Here is a 27884-nt window from a genome sequence, read left to right as displayed (position 1 = left end):
TGTTTTCAAGGTTTTTAAAAGATCTAAGTGTTCGAAAACTCCACTGTTTCCACTTAAAGACAGAGATTGTTACATCGGCATTAGAATGGTCGGTTAAGAACATCCTAGTCACATATTTGCAATCTTACACCTTAAATTGTGATCACAGACCATGTGGTGGAGATTGCGGTAGCAGACTGGGGTGCCGTGTCTCTTTCTCCACGTGGTTTTTAAGCCAATGAGGGGCTCTTTTCGAGGAAGGCGGGGCCCAACGCCCAGTGGGTACCTCGCTTACAGGACGGGGCGTCCCTTATTTTAATTTTCCTGTTAAAAGTTGAAAAAAGTCTGTTTTAATCTGTACAAATTATGTGACTCACCAAAGTTTTTTGATATTTATTTCCTCTTCATTATTTACTACATGCCATATGCCCCTAATGTGAAAGTCAAAAATTCCTAATTATTGCATTATTCAATTTCTTTCACTCTCAAATGTTAATTAACTGTATTTAAACTGAGGATTTTATGGTTTACAGGTTTTTTTTCAAACTACACAATCACTTGATCATTTAAAAAAAGCTTCTGCTACTAGCCTGGGTCATCAGGAAACATTCAGGCCACACTTCTTCCTGTTTCATGGATTTTTCAGTCTTAAAGAACTTAAAGGCTTCGTTGAGTGAATACAAAACAATTTAAGTCTGCTTTGACTGAATTGCATATGCCCTTAAAATGGGTACCTGTGTTTGATTGAATATAGGGGTTAATCACAAAAACTGCAGTCTGGTTTAGTGGAACTACACGTGCCCTAAAACTTATTCAGTATTTAATCAATATTTATTGCATGATGTTGAACCTAAATTTAATGTCATTTCATTTGAATTATAATTGCTTTGTGTTTTTTTTTTTACCATTAAAATATAATTTCATGTTTTTCTTTCATTGAATGCTCATTAAGGATTCATTTGAGCAAAAGTATGACTACTTTCGATTCAGAAAACTTTATTTTTCATCAGATGGAAAATCATCTTTGGCTGGAGTGGATGAAAAGTTCATAATCCAAAAACACATAAAAATCCAAAAGCACATGAAGAATTTAGCTCACAAATATAAAAAACATAAAAGTTTGAAACAAAAAACTTTAAAAATACAGTTACAGTTTTTTTTTGATTGCTAAGACACATTTAATGAAACAATTCCCCTTTTTCTCAGAACTATTAACACAATCCCAAAACTACACATCAATCAGCACAAACCTCAAATATCCATGCCAAACTCAAATTAACTTCTCAAAAACATATACTCTTCCATCAAAATTAAACTTTGCCTTCAAATGGCACACACAAGCCATCGAAAACACAGACAATGTAGATTACCCATAACACACCAATGAGATAAATTCAAAGCACAACTGCAAAAACCTTTTATAGCAGTGCACCAGGAGTTATTTCCTCCTGGTTATTCTACTTATTTTATGGTTTTCAGATTTTGATCTTTGCAATGTTACACTACTAACAAATGAGGGAGTGTGCAAATTTCCAAATATTTTATCTGAAGTACTGAAGAGTGATGCTGAGTGAAAAGTACTGTACAGTAACCACAACACAGTTGAAGGAACAAAGAAATGTAGTATTTTCAAAGGAGAGTAGCATTCATAGAAGGAACTCAGTATATGCAGCACTATAAACAAAAACAGCAATAAAATCTAAAGAACATATAGTCTGTAAATACACTTCAACATTACATAGACAGCATACCATCTCACAGCAGTACAGCAGATACAATATGTAACATTACAGTAAATTATAGTACCTGTTTTCTTGTCTGAAAGTATGGACAATGGATGCCACTGTGAAAAGATTCAAGTTTGGCTGAACAGCACATGGTCAATCAAGGTGGCACGTATTTCATCTGGGACAAATTGTCTCCTGCCTCTTCGTCTCCTTTGTCTTCCTGATCTTTGGACAGCTTGTCCATTTTGAGGATCCATTGTTCAAAAGCACACAGACGCAAACTGTGGCCCTATTTATTGATCCAGAGATTGTGACCGGTTTGTAAACAATTTTGCTGCCAAGTGTTTGCACCTAGAGAAAGGTGTGTTACCTGAGTTTAGGTTGTGATGACTTGAGTTAACTGTTTTGACTACTAGTGTTTGTTGCATGACCACAGTGTGTAACCAGTGATTCATGAAAGCATTTGTTTGTAGAGATTTGCAGAAAAAGTTTAACAATTTGCAGCATGTGTTAAAACAAGTGAAAAGTATTTATAGTTTTGAGAGATGTGTTGGTCCTCTGAGAACTGAAGTAATAATTTGGGAGTTTTTGCTAAAAGAACCAGTTTTAGTGTGTTAGCAATCGAGAAAAACGGTAAGATCTCATAGTAGCTAGAAAAGCATTGCAATAAATCACAGCAAAGCTTGAACAAACTAGTTAATTATCAGTTCACCCCCAATATGACTGTGTGCTTGTGTTTTCCCTCTCAAAGGTTGGGGTGGTGCTGGTGAAATATTTTAAATATGTACTGCACTGCGTTGCTAGGATTGCTTGTTTTATATGCATTCATGAGCTTGTAGTTTTTTGATACAAACACACACGCACACACGCATGCACACATACGCACACGCACACGTACGCAAAACACATACACACACACACTCACACATGCACGCACGCACACTTACATACACACATGCACACACACAGTTATTTCAGATATTAATTATCTCCTCCCTCTGACTGATTAATCCTTCTCTTTCAGTCCTGATTGATCTCTGGAAAAAAAAAACAACAAAAATAAATAATTTTAACTTCATTACAACATCCAAAATTCACATGAAACAATACAGCATTTATTAGAGTGTGTGGAGGCTGAGAGTGTGTGGTAGAGTGTGTGAGTGCGGGGTAGAGTGTGTGAATCTGTGGTAGAGAGTGTGAGTGTGTGGTAGAGTGTGTGAGTGTGTGGTAGAGGGTGTGAGTGTGTGGTAGAGTGTGTGAGTGAGAGTAGAGTGTGTGAGTGTGTGGTAGAGTGTGTGAGTGAGGGGTAGAGTGTGTGAGTGTGTGGTGGAGGGTGTGAGTGTGTGGTAGAGTGTGTGAGTGAGGGGTAGAGTGTGTGAATCTGTGGTAGAGTGTGTGAGTGTTTGGTAGAGTGTATGACTGTGAGGTGGAGTGAGTGAGTATGTGTAAGTGTGTGTGAGTGCGGGGTAGAGTGAGTGAGTATGTGTAAGTGTGTGGTAGAGTGTGTGAGAGAGTGGTAACATGTGTGAATATGTGGTGGAGTGCGTGAGTGTGTGTGAGTGAGGGGTAGAGTGTGTGAGTGTGTGGTGGAGTGTGTGGTAGAGTGAGTGAGTATGTGTAAGTGTGTGTGAGTGTGTGGTAGAGTGAGTGAGTATGTGTAAGTGTGTGTGAGTGTGTGGTAGAGTGTGCGGGCGGGGGGTAGAGTGTGTGAGTGTATGAGTATGTATAAGTGTGTGTGAGTGTGTGGTAGAGTGAGTGAGTATGTATAAGTGTTTGTGAGTGTGTGGTAGAGTGAGTGAGTATGTGTAAGTGTGTGGTAGAGTGTGTGGGCGAGGGGTAGAGTGTGTGAGTGTGTGGTGGAGTGAGTGAGTGAACGGTACAGTGTAAGTTAGATTGTGTGAGTATCAAGTAGAGTGAGTGTGAGGTAGTGTGTGACAGAGTGTTAAAGTGTGTGAGTGTGCGGTAGAGCATGTGCGTGTGTGGTGGAGTGTGAGAGGCGTAGAGTGTGACTGAGGGGTAGAGTATGTGAGTGTGTTTGGATGCTTTTTAAAGAGGTCACTGAGTGTGTCAGATGCAAGCTCACTGCTGATGAGAGATGTAAACACAGGAATGACCATGACTGACCTGCAGCACCTCTCTCTGGCATTAACTGCGATGACAGCCGAAACCATGGCAACCAGACCCAGGGAGAACAGCACTGACTTTAGCGCACACGATGAGAGGCCAGGAGATGGTGTTACTGGAGGAACTGGACCTACAGGAAATAAAGAACATCACACAGGGCCCCACAGAGACAACTAGTCTTACACACAAACACACATGCATACACCAAAACACACACACACACACACACACATGTGTATTTGTGCATACACACATTCAAACACACACACACCTACACACACTGTCACATGCTCATGCACACACTCATTTCATACACTCACAAACACTTGTACACACAAATACATTCATATACACTCACCACAATCAACACACACACACACACGCTCACTAGCAGGAAAAGTTACAAGGAATGAACACCAGAACAATATCTCATGGCAAACACTACTGCCTGCAGCCTTAAATGTATATAAACAACTGACAGAATCACAGATGCGTGACAAACATATGAACATGTCAGACAGAAATATAGACACGATACCCACAGACTTTCAGACTTTGTCCACATACTCTTCTAGACATTTCCCACAGACAAACCTTCAGGATTTGTGCACAGACAGACAGACTTACAGAAGTCCTTTATGGATTCTGATCGCGTCTTTATGTCGACCCGGTTACTGCTACTGCAGTGGATGGTCCCGTTAGTTGCCATGACGATGATGTTGACTCCTGTCGGCGAGGTTGTATTTGCTACCTGTGTGCAGTGGGCGTGGTCACAGATGTAGCTGGCCCAGGTGTCTTTAGCAGAGCAGTTCACTGACACCATACAGAACCCTCCAGCAGAGGAGAATAACCCCACTCCCACCTCGGGTGTGGGCGGGGCCACTGCAAAACAACAACCAATCCAATGAGCCAAAGATGTGACACATTGCACCATATAGTCTCATAATAATCTCATACATTAAATTGGCAAGAATAATCCCATATATTCAAATTTAACCATATAATCTTATAATAATCTGAGAAATATCATCAAGTGATATAATCTCATGATAATGTCAGAAATCACATTTATCTGCAGAATGACAGCATTATTTAAATGCATAGTATAGATGTATTCTCCACCCATATCTTTTTAGCACCCTTATGATTGCATTGTACACAGAGACTGTAAAACTGTGTGTTATTTCTACCTTGAACTGTAAGCCTGTAGGAAGCAACATCTCTCTTCTCTCCTTCATCATCAATTATCACTGCTGTGTAGATCCCACTGTCTCTCTCCTGCACGTTCTTCAGCAGCAGAGTGAAGTTCTTTTGATCAAATACCGTCCTGATATTATAATCTTCATAAAATTTCAGATGTTTAAACTTTATATTGTATTGTAGTATGGCTGTGGAGTTAAAATACCAGAACAGGGTTTTATTCTGGAGTTTTTCCTGCACATCCAGATGAACAGAGCCCCCCTTACGCACAAACAAAGACTCCTCAGCTCTGGAAACTGGAAAAAACAGAGAAATGTTCATTTTAAAACTTCAAAACAAATTCTGTTCAGCAGATACCATGTACACCACACATTATACAGTACAATGAAATACAATACTTTTACAAGCTATTATCATACATTTATGAAAGACTTTCTTACTTTAAATCCAAATCACTTGCAAGCTATTATTGCACAATAACACATTTTACAGCATCCAAACTAATACAGTAACAAATCACCATTGTATATCCGAACCACATTTAATGGCAGAATGTGTAATACAGTATGAAACTGATATTTGCAATGTACTTCACAGTAAAAAAAATAATAACCATCAGCCTAGTGTATCATTTATGATTTCTGTCTTTTTGTGCTGAAAAATGTGACATTTATACCTATTCTACAAATTTTCAGGTTGTCAGAAGTTTGTCAGTAGAGCAATGGGGCATCGGTAGAAATTAGCAAGAGACAAATCCTGTAATTATCAGGAAATATCAGGGGGTTCGTTACAACACTGGGGCTTTGTGGCTGGTGTACAGAAAAAGAGTTCAGTGTGTCTAATGGTGAGCTGGCAGATGTAAAATGCCACAATGAATTACCCACACGCACACACGTTCACACACTCATACCCACATGCACACACGCACACACACTCATACCAACACATATGCAAATTTAATCATATAATCTTATAATAATCTGAGAAATATCATCAAGTGATATAATCTCATGATAATCTCAGAAATCACATTTATCTGCAGAATGACAGCATTATTTAAATGCATTAGTATTGATGTATTCTCCACCCATATCTTTTTAGCACCCTTATGATTGCATTGTACACAGAGACTGTAAAACAGTGTGTTATTTCTACCTTGAACTGTAAGCCTGTAGGAAGCAACATCTCTCTTCTCTCCTTCATCATCAATTATCCTTGCTGTGTAGATCCCACTGTCTCTCTCCTGCACGTTCTTCAGCAGCAGAGTGAAGTTCTTTTGATCAAATATGGTCCTGATCTTATAATCTTCATAAAATTTCAGATGTTTAAACTTTATATTGTATTGTAGTATGGCTGTGGAGTTAAAATACCAGAACAGGGTTTTATTCTGGAGTTTTTCCTGCACATCCAGACGAACAGAGCCCCCCTTACGCACAAACAGAGACAAAGACTCCTCAGCTCTGGAAACTGGAAAAAACAGAGAAATGTTCATTTTAATACTTCAAAACAAATTCTGTTCAGCAGATACCATATACACCACACATTATACAGTACAATGAAATACAATACTTTTACAAGCTATTATCATACATTTATGAAAGACTTTCTTACTTTAAATCCAAATCACTTGCAAGCTATTATTGCACAATAACACATTTTATAGCATCCAAACTAATACAGTAACAAATCACCATTGTATATCCGAACCACATTTAATGGCAGAATGTGTAATACAGTATGAAACTGATATTTGCAATGTACTTCACAGTAAAAAAAATAATAACCATCAGCCTAGTGTATCATTTATGATTTCTGTCTTTTTGTGCTGAAAAATGTGACATTTAAACCTATTCTACAAATTTTCAGGTTGTCAGACGTTTGTCAGTAGAGCAATGGGGCATTGGTAGAAATTAGCAAGCGACAAATCCTGTAATTATCAGGAAATATCAGGGGGTTCGTTACAACACTGGGGCTTTGTGGCTGGTGTACAGAAAAGAGTTCAGTGTGTCTAATGGTGAGCTGGCAGATGTAAAATGCCACAATGAATTACCCACACGCACACACGTTCACACACTCATACCCACATGCACACACGCACACACACTCATACCAACACATATGCAAATTTAATCATATAATCTTATAATAATCTGAAAAATATCATCAAGTGATATAATCTCATGATAATCTCAGAAATCACATTTATCTGCAGAATGACAGCATTATTTAAATGCATTAGTATTTATGTATTCTCCACCCATATCTTTACTGGACCCTTATGATTGTATTGTACACAGAGACTGTAAAACAGTGTGTTATTTCTACCTTGAACTGTGAGCCTGTAGGAAGCAACATCTCTCGGCTGTCCTTCAATATCAGTTATCCTTGCTGTGTAGATCCCACTGTCTCTCTCCTGCACGTTCTTCAGCAGCAGAGTGAAGTTCTTTTGATCAAATTCGGTCCTGATCTTATAATCTTTATAAAATGTCAGATCTTTAAACTTGATCAAGTATTGTAGTATGGCTGTGGAGTTAAAACGCCAGAACAGGGCTTCATTCCGGAGTTTTTCATATCCCTGCACATCCAGACGAACAGAGCCCCCCTTACGCACAAACAGAGACAGAGACTCCTCAGCTCTGGAAACTGGAAAAAACAGAGAAATGTTCATTTTAATACTTCAAAACAAATTCTGTTCAGCAGATACCATATACACCACACATTATACAGTACAATAAAATACAATACTTTCACAAGCTATTATCATACATTTATGAAAGACTTTCTTACTTTAAATCCAAATCACTTGCAAGCTATTATTGCACAATAACACATTTTATAGCATCCAAACTAATACAGTAACAAATCACCATCGTATATCCGAACCACATTTAATGGCAGAATGTGTAATACAGTATGAAACTGATATTTGCAATGTACTTCACAGTAAAAAAAATAATAACCATCAGCCTAGTGTATCATTTATGATTTCTGTCTTTTTGTGCTGAAAAATGTGATATTTAAACCTATTCTACAAATTTTCAGGTTGTCAGAAGTTTGTCAGTAGAGCAATGGGGCATTGGTAGAAATTAGCAAGAGACAAATCCTGTAATTATCAGGAAATATCAGGGGGTTCGTTACAACACTGGGGCATTGTGGCTGGTGTACAGAAAAAGAGTTCAGTGTGTCTAATGGTGAGCTGGCAGATGTAAAATGCCACAATGAATTACCCACACGCACACACGTTCACACACTCATACCCACATGCACACACGCACACACACTCATACCAACACATATGCAAATTTAATCATATAATCTTATAATAATCTGAGAAATATCATCAAGTGATATAATCTCATGATAATCTCAGAAATCACATTTATCTACAGATTGACAGCATTATTTAAATGCATTAGTATCGATGTATTCTCCACCCATATCTTTTTAGCACCCTTATGATTGCATTGTACACAGAGACCTTAAAACAGTGTGTTATTTCTACCTTGAACTGTGAGCCTGTAGGTGTAATGGTTTGGGGAGGGAGGATAGGACTGCACGCAAACAAATATTCAGAATATAAGAGGGGCTCTTTACTACTAGGTCTCGTGAGAGACAGGGAAAGGAAATAAACAAACAAATAGAAGTAAGATAAATGAACAGAAAATTCAACCTCACTCTGAGGTAAGGTAAGAAAGGAGCAAAACAAAGGAGGCTGACTGATGGTAGCGTGAATCAAGTCACCAGAAACCCACTATCAGTATAACAGCTAACTCAAACTTGCTCTAAACTATACCAACTTAACAAGTCTTCTTCTCCTCTCTTCTCTTCTCTTCTCTTCTCTTCTCTTCTCTTCTCTTCTCTTCTCTTCTCTTCTCTTCTCTTCTCTTCTCTTCTCCTCCCCTCCCCTCCCCTCCTCTCCTCTCCTCTCCTCTCCTCTCCTCTCCTCTCCTCTCCTCTTCTCTTCTCTTCTCTTCTCTTCTCCTCTCCTCTCCTCTCCTCTCCCATCCTGCTCATGTATGTTTACAAAGTATAAAATGCCTACCTTCTAAAAGTGCCTATAGATGGAAATCAAAAGTATGTAAGGAAATGTTGCTTTGCAGGTGAAAAAGATGACAAAGAGGTTTGAACCACACAAAATAAGAGGCAAGTGGCCTATTATATACACACATATTTCAAATAGATGTGTTTGAAGTGCACTGTACCTGAGAAGAGCAGTGTGGACACCAACAGGACGAGCATTTTCAGTCTGAGAGAGAGAGACAGCTAGTGATCTGTGGAACTTCCTCAGTAGCAGTTAGAATGTAATGTGTGTGTGTGAGTATGTGTGTGTTTGTGTGTGTGTGGTGAGTGATTTTAAAATGGGAGGCTATGCTGGTGGTTGGAATATTTGCCTCTTTTTTTTAGCCCACAAGCTTCAAACAGTTACAGCCTGCAGTGGCTGCACTATGGCTGATGAACTGCTCCTGTTCACATTTCAATGTCTGTGCAAAGATGTCATCACAGTATCACAAACCTGAGAATGGCCATTAAAGACTTCATATGCAAACTCCACGCTTAAAAAAAGACAGTGAGCTTAAATGTGCTATAAAACCATTCAAGGTATTTTAAATTTCTACTTATCAACTTTAATCTACTTGCCAATGCACCACGAAAATATCCAATGTGAATTTCAATAATTTCATAATAATCTCATTAATTTTATCATGTAATATCATAATAATCCCATACATGCCAAATTTTATTGTGTAATGATCTCAGAAATCACATCCTACAACATAATGATGATAATCATGATGACCTAAGAGATCACATTTATCTACAGAATGACACCATTATTTGAATGCATTAGTGCCAATCTGATCTGTTCTACACCCAGAGATGGGCAAAGATACATCAAAATGTATCTTTTTACAAAATACAAAATACCCCTCAACTAAATGTACAAAGTACTGGAGCCAGAAAATGTATCAAGATAAAATACATCTATTTTGTATTTTCAAAATACAGGAAAATACATTCAGATTTTTATAATGTACACAAGGCTCTGGTGAGAGTTTGAACCATACAGGAAGGAAGAACAGGAAGTAGAATGCTACTGTATATGCATATGCCTGTACTGTGTATGTACATATTTTACCCAGGCATAAACACACATGCACACATATCCACGCGTGCACACGAGAACACTCACACCATTTTCACACAGTATATCCCCAAAATGCCAGACAGATTTCACTTTACTGTTCAACCTTTCTTCTTGGACTTGAAATGAAGAAATCACTAGAAATAACAAACGCAGGTCTAAGTTCAGAGCGCTGGCGCACATGGGTGTGGCCAACTCTTTTTTGGTAATTTGGTGACCAGAGGCCCAAGCGCATCCATGGCGCAGCGTGGGGCAGGGTTGGAGTGGGAGGAATATATTATTAGCAGGTGTGTCCTGGCTGCCTTCAATCATGGCCTATCAAATCAGCTCCTCTCATCCCCTTTAAGACCAGCGTGGCGCACAGGCGCAGCGTATTGTCAATTTCGTAATGGCTGAAGATGCGCCAGACCGGCTCCGCCAGCCAAAATTTACGCAGGAAGAAACTAACATACTTTTCCGGGAGGTTCAGACTCACAATGACCGAATATATGGTACTGCAAGTCGGCCTCCACGGGTTGATGATGTTAAATTGGCTTGAGAAGAGGAAACGAGTATTATAAATGCCTCCTCCTCTTCCTTCCTCTGCCTTTGATTCACATCAAATTCAATAGACAAGAGTCAAGCTTATGTTTTCATGATTAACTGATTCGGAAGGTTGCATTCAGTAGTCTTGTTTTAATTATTTATGTAAGTGGGATGAAATACGTAGGACATCCACCAAACCTGTCTGGGGGATTTTTGGATAGGTCTACGTTCACGTGCGCCCCTGCCCACTAAAGTCACGAAAATAGCTCAAGATCACCAGCGCTGCGCTTAGACCTGGTTTTGAGCGGGCAGAGACGCAGGCGTTATTTTACGCCAAAACAGACACCAAAATTGTACTGCGCTGGCGTATCCATATCGACACACCCCCAGCTACGCCATCCCACCCATCTCGGCGCAGACGGGTTCATGTCGAGCCACGAAATTAGCAAATGGGCGCAAGCATGGAAAAAATTGCGCCCTACCAAATTGCAAATACACCGGCGTGTGCGCTTGGACCAGACTTGCGCCAGTACGAAAATAGAGCCCATTGACTCAAGTTGAAGTAAAAGTACTCATAAAAATAACTACTTGAGTAAGAGTAAAAAAGGTATCTCGTAAAAAAACCACTCAAGTGAGTAACTTCAGCAGAATCGCAGAAATGCCATTATCTCAGCTGACATGGTGATACAGCATAACAGAGCATAACTACTAGACTAATGTTGTTCCAGGGAAGCTAGCCACTATTCGTTTTAAGTGGCTCTCATCAACTGAGCAACAACTAATTTAGGGAGTGCAAATAATTAGATGGTCAGACATCTCTTGATTAGATTATCATGAACATAAAATGTATACAAGCTCCCAATCCCCCTCTTCCCATTAGCTACCCAACTGACAAGCTAACTTGCTAACCACTAGCTATGCACCAGCCTACAGGGCTCCAGACTAACTTTTTACATTGGTGGCACTGGTGCGCCTAACTTTTTCATTTGCACCAGCACATAATTTAAGTGCACCTATAAAAATTGCAGCTCATTCGTGTCACTACAATCAGCAAAATTTATCTACACAAAATTCAGGAACTTGTCAGGGTTCTGTGGTTTGTCTGCGTTTCCCCTTTTGGGCCGCAAGATGGTGGCACTTCAGTTTTCAGTTCTGTTCATTTACCCCGTTAAATTGTATTATTGTTTTCAATTATTCAATTATTGTTTTTTGGTTGTCTGGTTTTCCCTTCCCTCTCTGTGGCCTGATTGTGCATTGTGCCCTCCTGTGTCTCATCAGTGTCTTGTCTATTTAAGTTTGACATAGTGACATAGCTCAGGAGGTGAGACTGATTATCTGGCAGTCGGAGGATTGCCGGTTCAAACCCCGCCCTGGGCATGTTGAAGTGTCCTTGAGCAAGGCACCTAACCCCCAACTGCTCTGGCGAATGAGAGGCATCAATTGTAAAGCGCTATATAAATGCAGTCCATTTACCATTCTTTCTTCCCTGACTCAGGTGCTGGGTCTTTGCGTGTGCTTTTCAGATTGTGTTTCAGTATGCGCTCCCTTGTGTACTTGTGACTCTGTGTTTTGTCCTGAGTGTTTTCTATCCTGCCCGTGTTCTGGTTTCGCATTGTTTTGGATTTCTGGATTTTCTTTGTTTTGCGTTTAAGAACTTTATTTTGAATTTTTGAGACTTGCCCTGCGTGGCCTTGTTTTTGTTCCTATTAAAAGTTAAAATTCTCGGTTTGTATTTCCCCTTTTGGGGAAATGAACTCAGCTGTTCAAAAGGAACCTGGCAAACTTTCCATCTATAAATGCAGGGCAGTGCTGTCATGACATGATGTCAGGACACAAGGGGTGGGGGGGGATGTGTCAGTGTGGTCACAGGCCAGGGAATCAGAGCATGAGTAATGGCATCAAAACAGCTATCCATGCCCTCTGAATACTGCACAATTTAAACGCCTTTCAATAAAATAAAAACATTTGAAAACTGAGTTGTGTGGCCCATCTGTGGTTGTGGCTCAAAATGGCCAAAGAGACCGTTCATGCCAGCAGCTGACTCTGGTCACGGTATGCAAAAAAACTCTGAGTAAGTACTGGAGCATCCCGTTGTGCTCCTGGAGCTGACCAAATTTCCGAATGTCCCGTAACTTAAACAAGAGCATCAAGCTCAACACCAACAATTCCTTCTGGAGGCAAACATCGTTCACTGGCATGAGCGATCAGAAAAAGAAAAAATGCTCATGTATGTTTACAAAGTATAAAAGTATACCTAGTAAAAGTGCCTGTAAACGGAAATTACATTACAGGCATTTTTAGCAGACACTCTTATCCAGAGCGACTTACACAACATTTGGCATTGCACTTTAATTTGCATCCATTTATACAGCTGGATGTATACTGAAGTAATGCAGGTTAAGTACCTTGTTTAAGGGCACAACGACAATGTCCTACCCGCAGATCAAACCTGTGACCTCTCAATTACAAGACCAGTTCCCTACCCATTATAATACACTGCCGCCCAATGAAAAGGATGGAAGCAAATGTTGCTTTGCAGGTGACAAAGGTGATGAAGAGGTTTTAACCACACAAAATAAGAGGCGAGTGACCGATTATATGAACACATATTTCAAATAGATGTGTTTGAAGTGCATTGTACCTGAGAAGGGCAGTGTGGACACCAACAGGACGAGCATTTTCAGTCTGAGAGAGAGAGAGCTAATGATCTGTGGAACTTCCTCAGTAGCAGTTAGAATGTAATGTGTGTCTGTGTGAGTATGTGTGTGTTTGCATGTGTGTGGTGAGTGATTTTAAAATGGGAGGCTATGCTGTAGTTTGAAATATTTTTTTTTTGTTTTAGCCCACAAGCTTCAAACAGGAAGTGTGTTTCAGTTACAGGCAGCAGTGGCTGCACTATCTGTCCCTGTATCTGTCTGTCCATAGGGTCTGGGTGTGGTGCACAGTAATATAAGCACAGTAGAAACCATGCATGACGCAGTCACCACTGCAAACCCAGAGTGCCACCTGGAGGTGAACACAGTCTATGACATGTTGGGACTAGCAGGAGATCCTCCGACATAACCTGAGTCCGTATATGCCACCGTGAATAAGGGTGCATCTTAACCCTTAGAAGAGCAGGCTTTTTGGAATGCTTTGTTTTCAAAGTTTTTCAAAGTTCTAAGTGTTCGAAAACTCCACTGTTCTCACTTAAAGGCAGAGATTGTTACATCGGCATTAGAATGGTCGGTTAAGAACATTCTAGTCACATATTTGCAATCTTACACCGTAAATTGTGATCACAGACCATGTGGTGGAGATTGCGGTAGCAGACTGGGGTGCCGTGTCTCTTTCTCCGCGTGGTTTTTAAGCCAATGAGGGGCTCTTTTCGAGGAAGGCGGGGCCCAATGCCCAGTGCGTATCTCGCCTACAGGACGGGCGGCCCTGATTTTAATTTTACTGTTAAAAGTTGAAAAAAGTCTGTTTTAATCTGTACAAATTATGTGACTCACCAAAGTTTTTTAAAATTTATTTCCTCTTCATTATTTCATAAAAATTATTAACTACATGCCATATGCCCTTAATGTGAAAGTCAAAAATTCCTAATTATTGCATTATTCAATTTCTTTCACCCTCAAATATTAATTAACTGTGTTAAAACTGAGGATTTTATGGTTGGAGAGAAGCAAACAGGTTTTTTTTCAAACTACACAATCTCTTGATCATTCAAAAATAGCCTGCTGCTACTAGCCTGGGTCATCAGGAAACATTCAGGCCACACCTCTTCCTGTTTCATGGATTTTTCAGTCTTAAAGAACCTAAAGGCTTCGTTGAGTGAATACAAAACAATTTAAGTCTGCTTTGGCTGAATTGCATATGCCCTTAATATGGGTAGCTGTGTTTGATTGAATATAGGAGTTAATCACAAAAACTGCAGTCTGGTTTAGTGGAACTACACGTGCCCTAAAACTCATTCAGTATTTAATCAATATTTATTGCATGATGTTGAACCTAAACTTAATGTCATTTCATTTGAATTATATTTCCTTTGTGTTTTTTTGTTTTTTTTTACCATACAATTTCATGTTTTCCTTTAATTGAATGGTTATTAAGGATTCATTTGAGCAAAAGTATGATTACTTTCGATTCAGAAAACTTTATTTTTCATCAGATGGAAAATCATCTTTGGCTCGAGTGGATGAAAAGCTCATAATCCAAAAACACATAAAAATCCAAAAGCACATGAAGAATTTAGCTCACAAATATAAAAAACATAGAAGTTTGAAACAAAAAACTTAAAATATACAGTTAAGATCACATCATAGCTTAAAAAGCATTGCAATGAATCACAGCAAAGCTTGAACAAACTAGTTAATTATCAGTTCACCCCAAATATGATTGTGTGCTTGTGTTTTGCCTCCCAAAGGTTGGGGTGGTGCTGGTGAAATATTTTAAATATGTACTGCACTGCATTGCTAGGATTGCTTGTTTTAGCTATATGCATTCATGAGCTTGTAGTTTTTTGATACAAACACACACGCACACACGCATGCACACATACGCACACGCACACGTACGCAAAACACACACACACACACTCACACATGCAAGCACGCACACTTACATACACATACACATGCACATACACACACACATGCACACACACAGTTATTTCAGATATTAATTCTCTCCTCCCCTCTGACAGATTTATCCTTCAGTCCTGATTGATCTCTGAAAAAAAAACAACAAAAATAAATAATTTTAACTTCATTACAACATCCAAAATCCACATGAAACAATACAGCGTTTATTAGAGTGTGTGGAGGGTGTGAGTGTGTGGTAGAGTGTGTGAGTGAGGAGTAGAGTGTGTGAGTGTGTGGTGGAGGGTGTGGTAGAGTATGTGAGTGAGGGGTAGAGTGTGTGAGTGTGTGGTGGAGGGTGTGAGTGTGTGGTAGAGTGTTTGAGTGAGGGGTAGAGTGTGTGAATCTGTGGTAGAGTGTGGGAGTGAATGGTAGAGTGTATGACTGTGAGGTAGAGTGAGTGAGTATGTGTAAGTGTGTGTGAGTGCGGGGTAGAGTGTGTGAGAGAGCGGTAAAGTGTGTGAATGTGTGGTGGAGTGCATGAGTGTGTGTGAGTGAGGGGTAGAGTGTGTGAGTGTGTGGTGGAGTGTGTGGTAGAGTGAGTGAGTATGTGTAAGTGTGTGTGAGTGTGTGGTAGAGTGAATGAGTATGTGTAAGTGTGTGTGAGTGTGTGGTAGAGTGTGTGGGCGAGGGGTAGAGTGTGAGTTTATGAATATGTGTAAGTGGTTGTGAGTGTGTGGTAGAGTGAGTGAGTATGTGTAAGTGTGTGGAAGTGTGTGGGCGGGGGGTAGAGTGTGTGAGTGTGTGGTGGAGTGAGTGAGTGAACGGTACAGTGTAAGTTAGAGTGTGTGAGTGTCAAGTAGAGTGAGTGTGAGGTAGTGTGTGACAGAGTCGTAAAGTGTGTGAGTGTGCGGTAGAGCATGTGCGTGTGCGGTAGAGTGTGTGAGGTGTAGAGTGTGAGTGAGGGGTAGAGTATGTGAGTTTGTTTGGATGCTTTTTAAAGAGGTCACTGAGTGTGTCAGATTCAAGCTCACTGCTGATGAGAGCCGTAAACACAGGAATGACCATGACTGACCTGCAGCACCTCTCTCTGGCATTAACTGCGATGACAGCCGAAACCATGGCAACCAGACCCAGGGAGAACAGCACTGACTTTAGCACACACGGTGAGAGGCCAGGAGATGGTGTTACTGGAGCACCTACAGGAAATAAAGAACATCACACAGAACATTACACAGGACCCCACTGAGACAGCTACTGTTACACACAAACACATACGCAAACGAACAAATAAGCACTCACGCACATGCACATATATTCACATAAACACACAGAGCGAGAGGAGATGGTGTTAAAGGACGAATTTAACCTGCACAAAATGACACAGGACCCCACAGAGACAACTAGTCTTACACACAAACACACATGTATACACCAAAACACACACACACACACACACACACGTGTATTTGTGCATACACACATTCAAACACACACACCTAAGCACACTGTCACATGCTCATGCACACACTCATTTCATACACTCTCAAACACTTGTACACACAAATACATTCATATACACTCACCACAAACAACACACACACACGCTCACAAGCAGGAAAGGTTACAAGGAATGAACACCACAACAATATCTCATGGCGAACACTACTGCCTGCAGCCTTAAATGTATATAAACAACTGACAGAATCACAGATGCCTGACAAACATATGAACATGACAGACAGAAATATAGACACGATACCCACAGACTTTCAGACTTTATCCACATACTCTTCTAGACATTTCCCACAGACAAACCTTCAGGATTTGTGCACAGACAGACAGACTTACAGAAGTCCTTTATGGATTCTGATCGCGTCTTTGTGTCGACCCGGTTACTGCTGCTGCAGTGGATGGACCCATTAGTTGCCGTGACGATGATGTTGACTCCTGTCGGAGAGGTTGTATTTGCTACCTGTGTGCAGTGGGCGTGGTCACAGATGTAGCAGGCCCAGGTGTCTTTAGCAGAGCAGTTCACTGACACCATACAGAACCCTCCAGCAGAGGAGAATAACCCCACTCCCACCTCGGGTGTGGGCGGGGCCACTGCAAAACAACAACCAATCCAATGGGCCAAAGATGTGACACATTGCACCATATAGTCTCATAATAATCTCATACATTAAATTGACAATAATAATCCCATATATTCAAATTTAACCATATAATCTTATAATAATCTGAGAAATATCATCAAATGACAATCTCATGATAATGTCAGAAATCAGCATAATGACAGCATTATTTAAATTAATTAGTATTGATGTATTCTCCACCCATATCTTTTCTGGACCCTTATTATTGTATTGTACACAGAAACTGTAAAACAGTGTGTTATTTCTACCTTGAACTGTGAGCCTGTAGGAAGCAACAACTCTGTCCTTTCCTTCAATATCAGTTATCTTTGCTGTGTAGATCCCACTGTCTCTCTCCTGCACGTTCTTCAGCAGCAGAGTGAAGTTCTTTTCAAAATCTGCCCTGTTTTCATAAGATTTAAATAATTTCAGATATTTTTCTTCATAAGTGTATTCTAGTATGGCTGTGGAGATATTGAAACGCCAGGAAAGGGAGAGAAACTGGAGATCTGCATATTCCTGCACACCCAGACGAACAGAGCTTCCCTTACGCACAAACAGAGACTTCTCAGCTCTGGAAACTGGAAATAACAGAGAAATTTTCATTTTAAAACTTTAAAACAAAATATGTCCTGCAGATATACTGTATAGCATACATTATATCATCAAATACAAGCAGTCTTACACGGTATTGTTGCACATTTATAAAAGGTTTTCTTTGATTAAATCCAGTGCACTTACTGGGTACTTTTAAACATCAACATCTTTCAACAGCATTCAAAGTTAAATGGCATTCAAGTTAAAAACAAACTCAGCTGTTCAAAATGAACTTGGCAAACTTTCCATCTATAAATGCAGGGCTGTCATGACATGACATCATGAACCAAGGGGTGGGGGGTGGGGGGGCGTGGGGGGGATGGGGGATTTGTCGGTGTGTTCACAAACCACGGAATTGGCGCAAGAGCAATAGCATCAAAACAGCTATCCTTGAACTTTTGCAGCATCATACTCCAGTTAGAGCACTAAGGTCGGCCAACCATATGCTCTTGGATGTTCCGAGATCCAGGCACAAAAATAGAGGTGACCGAGCCTTTGCACTAGCTGCCCCTAATCTCTGGAACAGCCTACCTTTTCATATAAGAACTGCTCAGACCCTAGAGTCTTTTAAGTCGCTGCTGAAGACCCACCTCTTCTCGTTGGCATTCAATTTGAGTTGAGCTTGTCACGTTGTTTTTATCTTCAATGTAATTCTTTTATTACCATGTTTATTGTTTCCTTTTATTCTAATTTTTTTATTACTTTTATATTCGTTTTTGTTATTTTAAGTCTGTTCAAGCACTTTGTTCAACTGTGGTTGTTGCAAATGTGCTATATAAATAAACTTTGACTTTACTTGATTTGACTATCCGTGCCCTCTGAATACTGCACAATTTAAACGACTTTCAATAAAATAAAATAAAAACGTTTGAATCCTGTGTTGTGTTTCCCATCCCCAGATGTGGCCCAAAATGGCCGCATAAACCGTTTATGCCAGCAGTTGACTCTGGTCACGGGATGCAAAAACACTGAGTAAGTACTGGAGCAGCCTGTTGAGCTCCTGGAGCTGACCGAATTTCAGAATGTCCCACAACTTCAACAAGAGGATTAAGCCCAGCACCAACAATTCCTGCTCATGTATGTTTACAAAGTATAAAATGCCTACCTAGTAAAAGTGCCTATAGACTGAAAACAAAAGGATGTAAGCAAATGTTGCTTTGCAGGTGAAAAAGATGACAAAGAGGTTTGAACCACACAAAATAAGAGGCAAGTGGCCTATTATTTACACACATATTCCAAATAGATGTGTTTGCAGTGCACTGTACCTGAGAAGAGCAGTGTGGACACCAACAGGACGAGCATTTTCAGTCTGAGAGAGAGAGACAGCTAGTGATCTGTGGAACTTCCTCAGTAGCAGTTGGAATGTAATGTGTGTGTGTGAGTATATGTGTGTTTGTGTGTGTGTGGTGAGTGATTTTAAAATGGGAGGCTATGCTGTAGTTTGGAATGTATTTTTTTTGTTTTAGCCCACAAACAGGAAGTGCGTTTTAGTTACAGGCTGCAGTGGCTGCACTGTGGCTGATGAACTGCTCCTGTTCACATTTAAGTGTCTGTGAAATTATGTCATCACAGTATCACAGAGCTAAGAATGTCCATTAAAGATTTCATATGCAAACTCCACGCTTAAAAAAAGACAGTGAGCTTAAATGTGCTATAAAACCATTCAAGATATTTTACATTTTTACTTATCAACTTCAATCTACTTGCCAATGCACCATAAAAATATCCAATGTGAAACAAGTGCTTTGTATATTACTACTATGTATAATCATTTATACAGGACGAGGCGGCCCTGATTTGAATTTTACTGTTAAAAGTTGAAAAAAGTCTGTTTAGTCTTATGTGACTCACCAAAGTTTTTATGTATTTATTTCCTTTTCATTATTTCATAAACATTATTTACTACATGCCATATGCCCCAAATGTGAAAGCCAAACGTGCAATTATGGCATTATTTAATTTCTTTCACCCTCAAACGTTAATTGACTGTATTAAAATTGAGGATTTTATTGTCAGAGAGAAGCGAACAGGTCTTTTTTTTCAAAGTACACAATCACTTGATCATTTAAAAAAAGCTTCTGCTACTAGTCTGAGTCATCAGACAACATTTAGCATTCAAGCCACACCTGTTCCTGTTTCATGGATTTTTCAGTCTTATAGAACTGAAAGGCTTCGTTGAGTGAATACAAAATATGCCCTTAAAATGGGTATCTGTGTTTAATTGAATATAGGGGTTAATCACAAAAACTAAAGTCTGGTTTAGTGGAAGTGCATGTGCCCTAAAACTTATTCAGTATTTATTCCATATTTATTGCATGATATTGAACCTAAAATCAATGCAATTTCATTTGAATTATATTTTCTTTGTGTTTATTTACCATTACAATACTATCTCATGTTTTCCTTTAATTGAATGTCCATTAAAGATTCATGAGAGCAAAAGTATGACGACTTCCAAATAAGAAAACTTTATTATTCATCAGATGATGGAAAATCATCTTTGGCTCAAGTGGATGAAAAGTTAATAATCCAAAAACACATTAAAATCCAAAAACACAAATTAAGCTCACAGATATAAAAAATATAAAAGCTTGAAACAAAAAAAAAAAAATACAGTTCACATGGCAGCTAAACATTATTGCAATTAATCACAGCAAAACTTGGACAAACTAATTCATCTTCAGTTTTTGATACAAACACACACACGCGCACGCACACACACACACACACATGCACGCACACACGCGTACACACACTTACATACACATACACATACCCTCGCACAAACACACACGCACAAACAGACACACACACACAGTTATTTCCGATATTAATTCTCTCCTCCCCTCTGACAAACTAATCCTTCTCTCTCAGTCCTCACTGATCTCTGAAAAAAACAACATAAATAATTAAATTAAACTCCAGAACTGCATCGAAAATTCACACGAAACAGTACAGCGTGCATTAGAGTGTGTGAGTGAGGGGTAAAATGTGTAAATGAGCGGAAGAGTGTGTGGTGGAGGGTGTGAGTGTGTGGTAGTGTGTGTGAGTGTGTGGTACAGTATGTGAGCGTGTGGTGGAGGGTGTGAGTGTGTGGTAGAGTGTGTGAATATGGGGTACAGTGTGTGAGTGTTAGGTAGAGTGTGTGAATATGGGGTACAGTGTGTGAGTGTGTGGTGGAGGGTGTGAGTGTGTGGTAGTGTGTGTGAGTATGGGGTAGAGTGTGTGAGTGTGTGAGTGTGTGTGGTAGAGTGTGTGAGTGAGAAGTAGAGTGTGTGAGTGTGTGGTGGAGTGTGTGAGTGTGAGGTAGAGTGAGTGAGTGTGTGGTAGAGTGTGTGAGTGTGAGGTAGAGTGTGTGAGTGTGTGGTAGAGTGTGTGAGTTTGAGGTAGAGTGAGTGAGTGTGTGGTAGAGTGTGTGAGTGTGTGGTAGAGTGTGTGATGGAGTGTGTGAGTGAGGGGTAGAGTGTGTGAGTGTGAGGTAGTGTGTGAGTGTGTGGTGGAGGGTGTGAGTGTGTGGTAGTGTGTGTGAGTATGGGGTAGAGTGTGTGAGTATGTTTGGATGCTTTTTAAAGAGGTCACTGAGTGTGTCAGATTCAAGCTCACTGCTCATGAGAGGTGTAAACACAGGAATGACCATGACTGACCTGCAGCACCTCTCTCTGACATTAACTGCGATGACAGCCGAAACCATAGCAACCAGACCCAGGGAGAACAGCACTGACTTTAACGCACACAGCGAGAGGCCAGGAGATGGTGTTACTGGAGGAACTGGACCTACAGGAAATAAACAACATTACACAGAACATTACACAGGACCCCACAGAGACAGCTACTGTTACACACAAACACACAAGTACACACATGCACACTCACACACAAACAGGAAAAGTTACAAGGAATAAGCACCACAACAATATCTCAAGGCGACCACTACTGCCTGCAGCCATAAATGTACATGAACAACTGACAAAATCACAGATGCCAGACAAACATATAAACATGTCAGACTGAAATATAGACACAGACAGACTTTCAGACCTTATCCACAGACAAACTGACAAACTTACAGATGGTCTTTGTGGATTCCGATCCCGTCTTTGTGTCGACCCGGTTACTGCTGCTGCAGTGAATGGTACCGTTGGTTGCCGTGACAATGATGTTGACTCCTGTTGGCGAGGCTGTATTCGCTACCTGTGTGCATTGGGCGTGGTCACAGGTGTAGCTGGCCCAGGTGTCTTTAGCAGAGCAGTTCACTGACACCTTACAGAACCCTCCAGCAGAGGAGAGGAACACCACTCTGACTTGGGGTGTGGGCGGGGCCACTGCAAAACAACAACCAATCCACTGGGCCAAAGATGTGACACATTGCACCATATAGTCTCATAATGACCTCTTACATCTTACCCTGTCATACCATAATAATTCCACAAATTCACATTAGAAACCACATATGACATAATGTCATGATAATCTCAGAAGTCACTTTTATCACTTTTACAGAATGACGCCATTATTTAAATGCATTAGTGCTGATCTGTCCTCGCATATCCTTTATGTACCCTCATGATTGCACCGTACAGAGAGACTGTAAAACAGAGTAACATTTCTACCTTGAACTGTGAGCCTGTAGGAAGCAACAAGAATCTGCTGTCCTGACTTATCAGATATCGTGGCTGTGTACGTCCCACTGTGTCTCAGCCTCACGTTCTTCAGCAGCAGAGAGAAGTTCCTCTGATCAAATTCCGTCCTGCTTTTATAATCTTTACATAATTTCAGATCTTTAAACTTATTAATGTATACGAGTACGGCTGTGGAGATATTGAAATGCCAGAACAGGGACTCAAATCGGAGTCGTTCATATCCCTGCACATCCAGACGAACAGAGCCTCCCTTACGCACAAACAGAGACTCCTCAGCTCCGGAAACTGGAAAGAAAGGCAAATAAATCCGTTAAACAAACTCTGTACTGCAGGCATAGACCACACATGACACCGTTAAAGACAAGCATAGCTTTTCAAGCTATTATTGCACATCTATAAAAGGTTTTCTTACTTTAAATCAAATACACGTATAAGCTACTATTGCACATTGACACATTTTACAGCATTGAGTGCAAAACCGCATTCAATGTTAAAACAAACTCAGCTCCGCAAATCTATTCCACACGGCCTCAGTTCTCAAACTTTTTCCTCTCAATGCCAGACTTTCATGGGATGCACAGACACTGAGTAAGTACTGGAGCAGCCCGCTGAGCTCCTGGAGCTGACCGAATTTCGGAACGTCCTGTAACTTCAACAAGAGCATCAAGCAGAGCACAGACAATTCCTTCTGGAGGTAAACGCAGTTCGTTGGCATGAGAGGTCAGGGAAAAAAAATGCTGTACCTGAAAACACCAACGTGGACAACAACAGGACAAGCATTTTCTGTGTGAGAGTGAATGAGCGAGTGAGTGAGAGAGCCAGCTAGTGATCTGTGTAACATCCTCTGTAGCAGAGATTAGATTACAGTGTGTGTGTGTGTGTGCGTGTGCATGTGTGTGCGCTTGTCTGTGTGTGTGTGCATGTGTTTATATGTTCACGTGTGTGTGCATGCGTGAGTGCGTGTGCATATGTGTGTATATGTGCGTGCGTGTGTGTGTGTGCACGTGTGTGTATTCATGCGTGCGTGTATGTGTGTGTGTGCAGATGTGTGTATATGTACGTGCGTGTGTGTGCGCGTGTGTGCATTTGTGTGAGTGAGTGTGTGTTTGTGTGAGTGTGCATGCGTGCGTGCGTTTGTGTGAGTGTGTGTGTATATGTGTGCGCAGGTGTGTGTGTGTGTGTGTGCGTGTGCACACAGGTGGATGCTTTGAAATAAGGGGGTTCTGCTGTAGGTACCGTAGGAATATTTCCTTCTCTAGCCCACAATCATCACACAGGAAGTGTATCTGAGGTAGATATTGCAGAGGCTGCAGTGTAGTTGACTAACTCCTCCTGTTTACATTTCCGTTTCTGTGGAAAGACATCATCACAGTATCACAGAGCTGAGAATCACCATTATATACCATTACCCATGCTTAAAAAAGACAGTGAGCTTAAATAAACTACATAAGCATTCAAGATGTATGCCTTAAACCTTATTAATTCATTATGACCAAAGTAACATCAGTGCTTTTTATATTACTCATCATACATTACACATTAGATTTTTTTATTATTATAGATAGTCCTGAAAAAGTGCCCTCATTCCCGATTTACCCTATTATTGCATATTCATCACATTGAATGTTTCAGATGTCTTTGGATGTAATATGTAATATTAGACAAAGGAAATCTGAGTAAACACAAATCACATTTAAAAAATTACTATTTTCATGGGGGGCTGCTGGAGCCTGTGACAGCGTGGAATGGGCGAGAGGCAGCAATACACCCAGTGCAGACTGTCAGTCTATCGCAGGCCCACACACACCATTCACTCGTCAGTCACTCATACACTCATACCTATGGGTCTCAAATTAGCCTAGCAGCATGTCTTTGCACACACACACCATTCACTCATCATTCACTCATACACTCATACCTATGGGTCTCCAATTAGCCTACCAGCATGTCTTTGCACACACACACCATTCACTCGTCATTCACTCATACACTCATACCTATGGGTCTCCAATTTGCCTACCTGCATGTCTTTGCACACACACACCATTCACTCATCATTCACTCATACACTCATACCTATGGGTCTCCAATTAGCTTACCTGCATGTCGTTGGGCTGTGGGAGGAAACACTCATACACTCATACCTATGGGCCTCCAATTTGCCTACCTGCATGTCTTTGCACACACACACCATTCACTCATCATTCACTCATACACTCATACCTATGGGCCTCCAATTAGCCTACCAGCATGTCTTTGCACACACACACCATTCACTCATACACTCATACACTCATACCTATGGGTCTCCAATTAGCCTACCTGCATGTCTTTGGACTGTGGGAGGAAACACTCATACACTCATACCTATGGGTCTCCAATTAGCCTACCTGCATGTCTTTGGACTGTGGGAGGAAACACTCATACACTCATACCTATGGGTCTCCAATTAGCCTACCTGCATGTCTTTGGACTGTGGGAGGAAACACTCATACACTCATACCTATGGGTCTCCAATTAGCCTGCCTGCATGTCTTTGGACTGTGGGAGGAAACCAGAGTACCCAAAGGAATCCCACATGGACACGAGAAGAGCACACAAACTCCACACAGAAAGGCCTGGGACGGATTCGAACCCAGGACCCTCTCGCTGTGAGGCGACAGTGCTACCCAGACCATCTTACTGACCATGAACAACAAACAGCAGGCAAGAAGAATGGCCAAAAAAAAAAAAAAGCCAGCAGTGGGGATTTCCGGCATTTTCTGTGTGTTTTCCACTCTTGCACAAAAATTAGTTGCTGACGGTTCCAAACCATTTCTTTTTTTCCACCAATGATGAAACTACAAGGTCATGAACCCCAGGCAGATTGACCAATCCCAGCACACACATACACATACAAAAAATGAGTTCTACTTCAATAGCAACCTATTTCTGGAAGCAGCTGTCAGTCTATTATAATACCATACCAATTTAAGTACTATCTACATGGGAAGGTACTCCACACCGATACTGTTGATTTTTGCCCATATGCGTACCATTACTACTTTACCTTGCTAAATTTCACTACCAAAATAAAGGCAAACTCTTGTCGCGCTGTTTAGGAGGTCGGAATTCTACCTCCCGATACATTTACGGAATTTAGAATTCTGAGCGTATCCACAGGACGCGACTCAGAAGCTGAATGGCAAAACTGTTGTTAAGTGACATGTTAAAATGACGGTACATTTCTTCAAACGTTGGCGGCTGCAAGGGAGCCTGTCTTTTCGACGTTTGCTTTGCTCAAAAATGGGAAGTTCCAGAACTTGCAAGAAGAAGCCTCACACCTGCAAGAAGAAGTCTCATACCTGAAAGGAGAAGCCATACACCTGCAAGGAGAAGCCATACACCTGCAAGGAGAAGCCTCATACCTGCAAGAAGAAGCCTCATACCTGCAAGGGGAAGCCTCATACCTGCAAGGGGAAGCCTCACACCTGCAGGGAGAAGCCTCATACCTGCAAGGGGAAGCCTCATACCTGCAAGGGGAAGCCTCACACCTGCAAGGAGAAGCCTCATACCTGCAAGGAGAAGCCTCATACCTGCAAGGAGAAGCCATACACCTACAAGAAGAAGCCTCATACCTGCAAGGGGAAGCCTCATACCTGCAAGGAGAAGCCACACACCTGCAAGAAGAAGCCTCATACCTGCAAGATGAAGCTTCATACCTGCAAGGAGAAGCCTCATACCTGCAAGGGGAAGCCTCATACCTGCAAGTGGAGGCCTCATACCAGCTGCCAAATATGATAGTGGATCATTGAGTCGTTGGGGCCGTTTTTCTGCCAGTGGTCCAGGGGCTCTTGCTAAAATCAGTGGCGTAATGAATTCCACCAGAAGTACCAGTAAATAATAAATACAATCAATTAAAATCAAATTCAATCAATTAAACGATGAAGACAATTAATGTGAAGGGCCACTCCTTCACAAGTCATAAACCAGCCAGGCCACCTCTGCCAGGAGCCTGAGACTTGTCCGTCGGTGGACATTCCAACAACACAATGACTCCAAATGTACCTCAAAAAATGGTTCTGTGGAAACTCAAAATCTCTATTTGTTTTTTGCTGCAATAGCCATCTCACTCTGAGGACTTAAACTCTTCTCAATAAACCTGTGCAAGCCTTCTTGGAAATGCTATGAGGTGTTATTCCTTCCTCAGTTTTGGCCTAACCACATGGGTGAGACTTATGAAACTTGGCACATTGGTCGAGGGTACCTCCATATGGCCACAGAGGGGTGTTAGCATTGATTGGCCATTTGGGGAGTTTCCAATTTCCAATATTATGACTCCTGCCCCTCGTAGGCTAGATACTTGATACCAAACTCACAGGATGACTCTCCTCATGGACAACATAAATGCTTAGAAGTCAAAATGGCCAACATATAGAATTTTCTACAATTTTGAATGATTTCCACAAATGTTTCCAAGACATCTCCTAGAATGTTTGACATATCAACATGGAACTTTTAACAATTTGTTCATTGTAAGGTCTTCTTAACAGCTACTAAAAGACAGCAGTACTTTACATCATGAAAACTCCAATCGCATTGACCCATTATCATTACATTTAGCAGGAAAAAATATGTCCTATCCATTGGCAAACAATGACCCTGATTTAATTGCTGCTTGCAGCTATACCCTGTCATTGAAGTTTGAGAGTTGGGTATGTGCTCCAACCATCCATTTATAACATAAGTCAGAAGAGCATGATGGTTAATTTTTAATTAATTATTGGTCATACATTATCAAAAAATCAAATGGGAAATATACAATGAGTAATAATATACAAAGCACTTCTTTCACATTGGACACAATGCATTGGTAAGTAGAAATGTAAAATATCTTGAATGGTTTTATAGCACGTTTAAGCTCACTGTATTTTTTAAGCGTGGAGTTTGCATATGAAGCCTTTAATGGACATTCTCAGCTCTGTGATACTGTGATGACATCTTTGCACAGACACTGAAATGTGAACAGGAGCAGTTCATCAGCCACAGTGCAGCCACTGCAGCCTGTAACTAAAACATACTTCCTGTTTGAAGCTTGTGGGCTAAAAAAAGAGGCAAATATTCCAACATACAGCATAGCCTCCCATTTTAAAACCCCTCACCACACACACACACACACACACCCGCACAAACGTGCACCCACACACATGCACATGCACCTACACGCGCATGGGCTGGGCTGAGCCGGGCTGGGCTGGGCTGGGCTGGGCTGGGCT

At 40.8% G+C, this 27884-nt stretch overlaps 2 protein-coding genes across 6 annotated transcripts in view; both read right to left on the bottom strand.

The window, feature by feature from the left end:
* LOC118232805 overlaps positions 1-25116 on the bottom strand; it is a 37587-nt gene extending 12471 nt beyond the window's left edge. Inside the window, exons 1-6 of one of the 5 annotated variants that reach the window (XR_004766395.1) lie at positions 25088-25116; positions 23866-23979; positions 22600-22914; positions 22057-22311; positions 21634-21763; positions 20438-20876 (exon numbers count right to left, since the gene is read on the bottom strand). Coding sequence is in view for 3 of the 5 variants with exons in the window: in XM_035427941.1 (XP_035283832.1) it covers positions 2713-2743; positions 3831-3960; positions 4458-4712; positions 7356-7673; positions 9233-9269 (771 nt within the window). In the remaining 2 variants the exon portion in view is untranslated. Of the gene's footprint in view, positions 1-1927; positions 2744-3830; positions 3961-4457; positions 4713-5312; positions 5387-7355; positions 7674-9232; positions 9399-20437; positions 20877-21633; positions 21764-22056; positions 22312-22599; positions 22915-23372; positions 23438-23865; positions 24467-25087 lie in introns of those variants that run through there. The other 4 variants (XM_035427941.1, XR_004766394.1, XM_035427938.1 and 1 more) reach the window with 4 other exon arrangements.
* LOC118232808 lies at positions 14814-19379 on the bottom strand. The gene is made up of 5 exons (XM_035427952.1): positions 19255-19379; positions 17662-17973; positions 17109-17363; positions 16333-16456; positions 14814-15408 (listed from the first exon to the last, which is right to left on the bottom strand). Exons 1-5 carry the CDS (start codon positions 19289-19291, stop codon positions 15351-15353), a joined length of 786 nt encoding a protein of 261 aa, XP_035283843.1. The 5' UTR covers positions 19292-19379; the 3' UTR covers positions 14814-15350.
* Positions 25117-27884: the final 2768 nt, after the last annotated feature.

The sequence above is a fragment of the Anguilla anguilla genome, chromosome 8, assembly GCF_013347855.1.
Source record: "Anguilla anguilla isolate fAngAng1 chromosome 8, fAngAng1.pri, whole genome shotgun sequence".
Classification (NCBI taxonomy): domain Eukaryota; kingdom Metazoa; phylum Chordata; class Actinopteri; order Anguilliformes; family Anguillidae; genus Anguilla; species Anguilla anguilla.
Note: the sequence above shows the minus strand (reverse complement) of the source record. Positions and strands in the feature narration are given on the sequence as shown.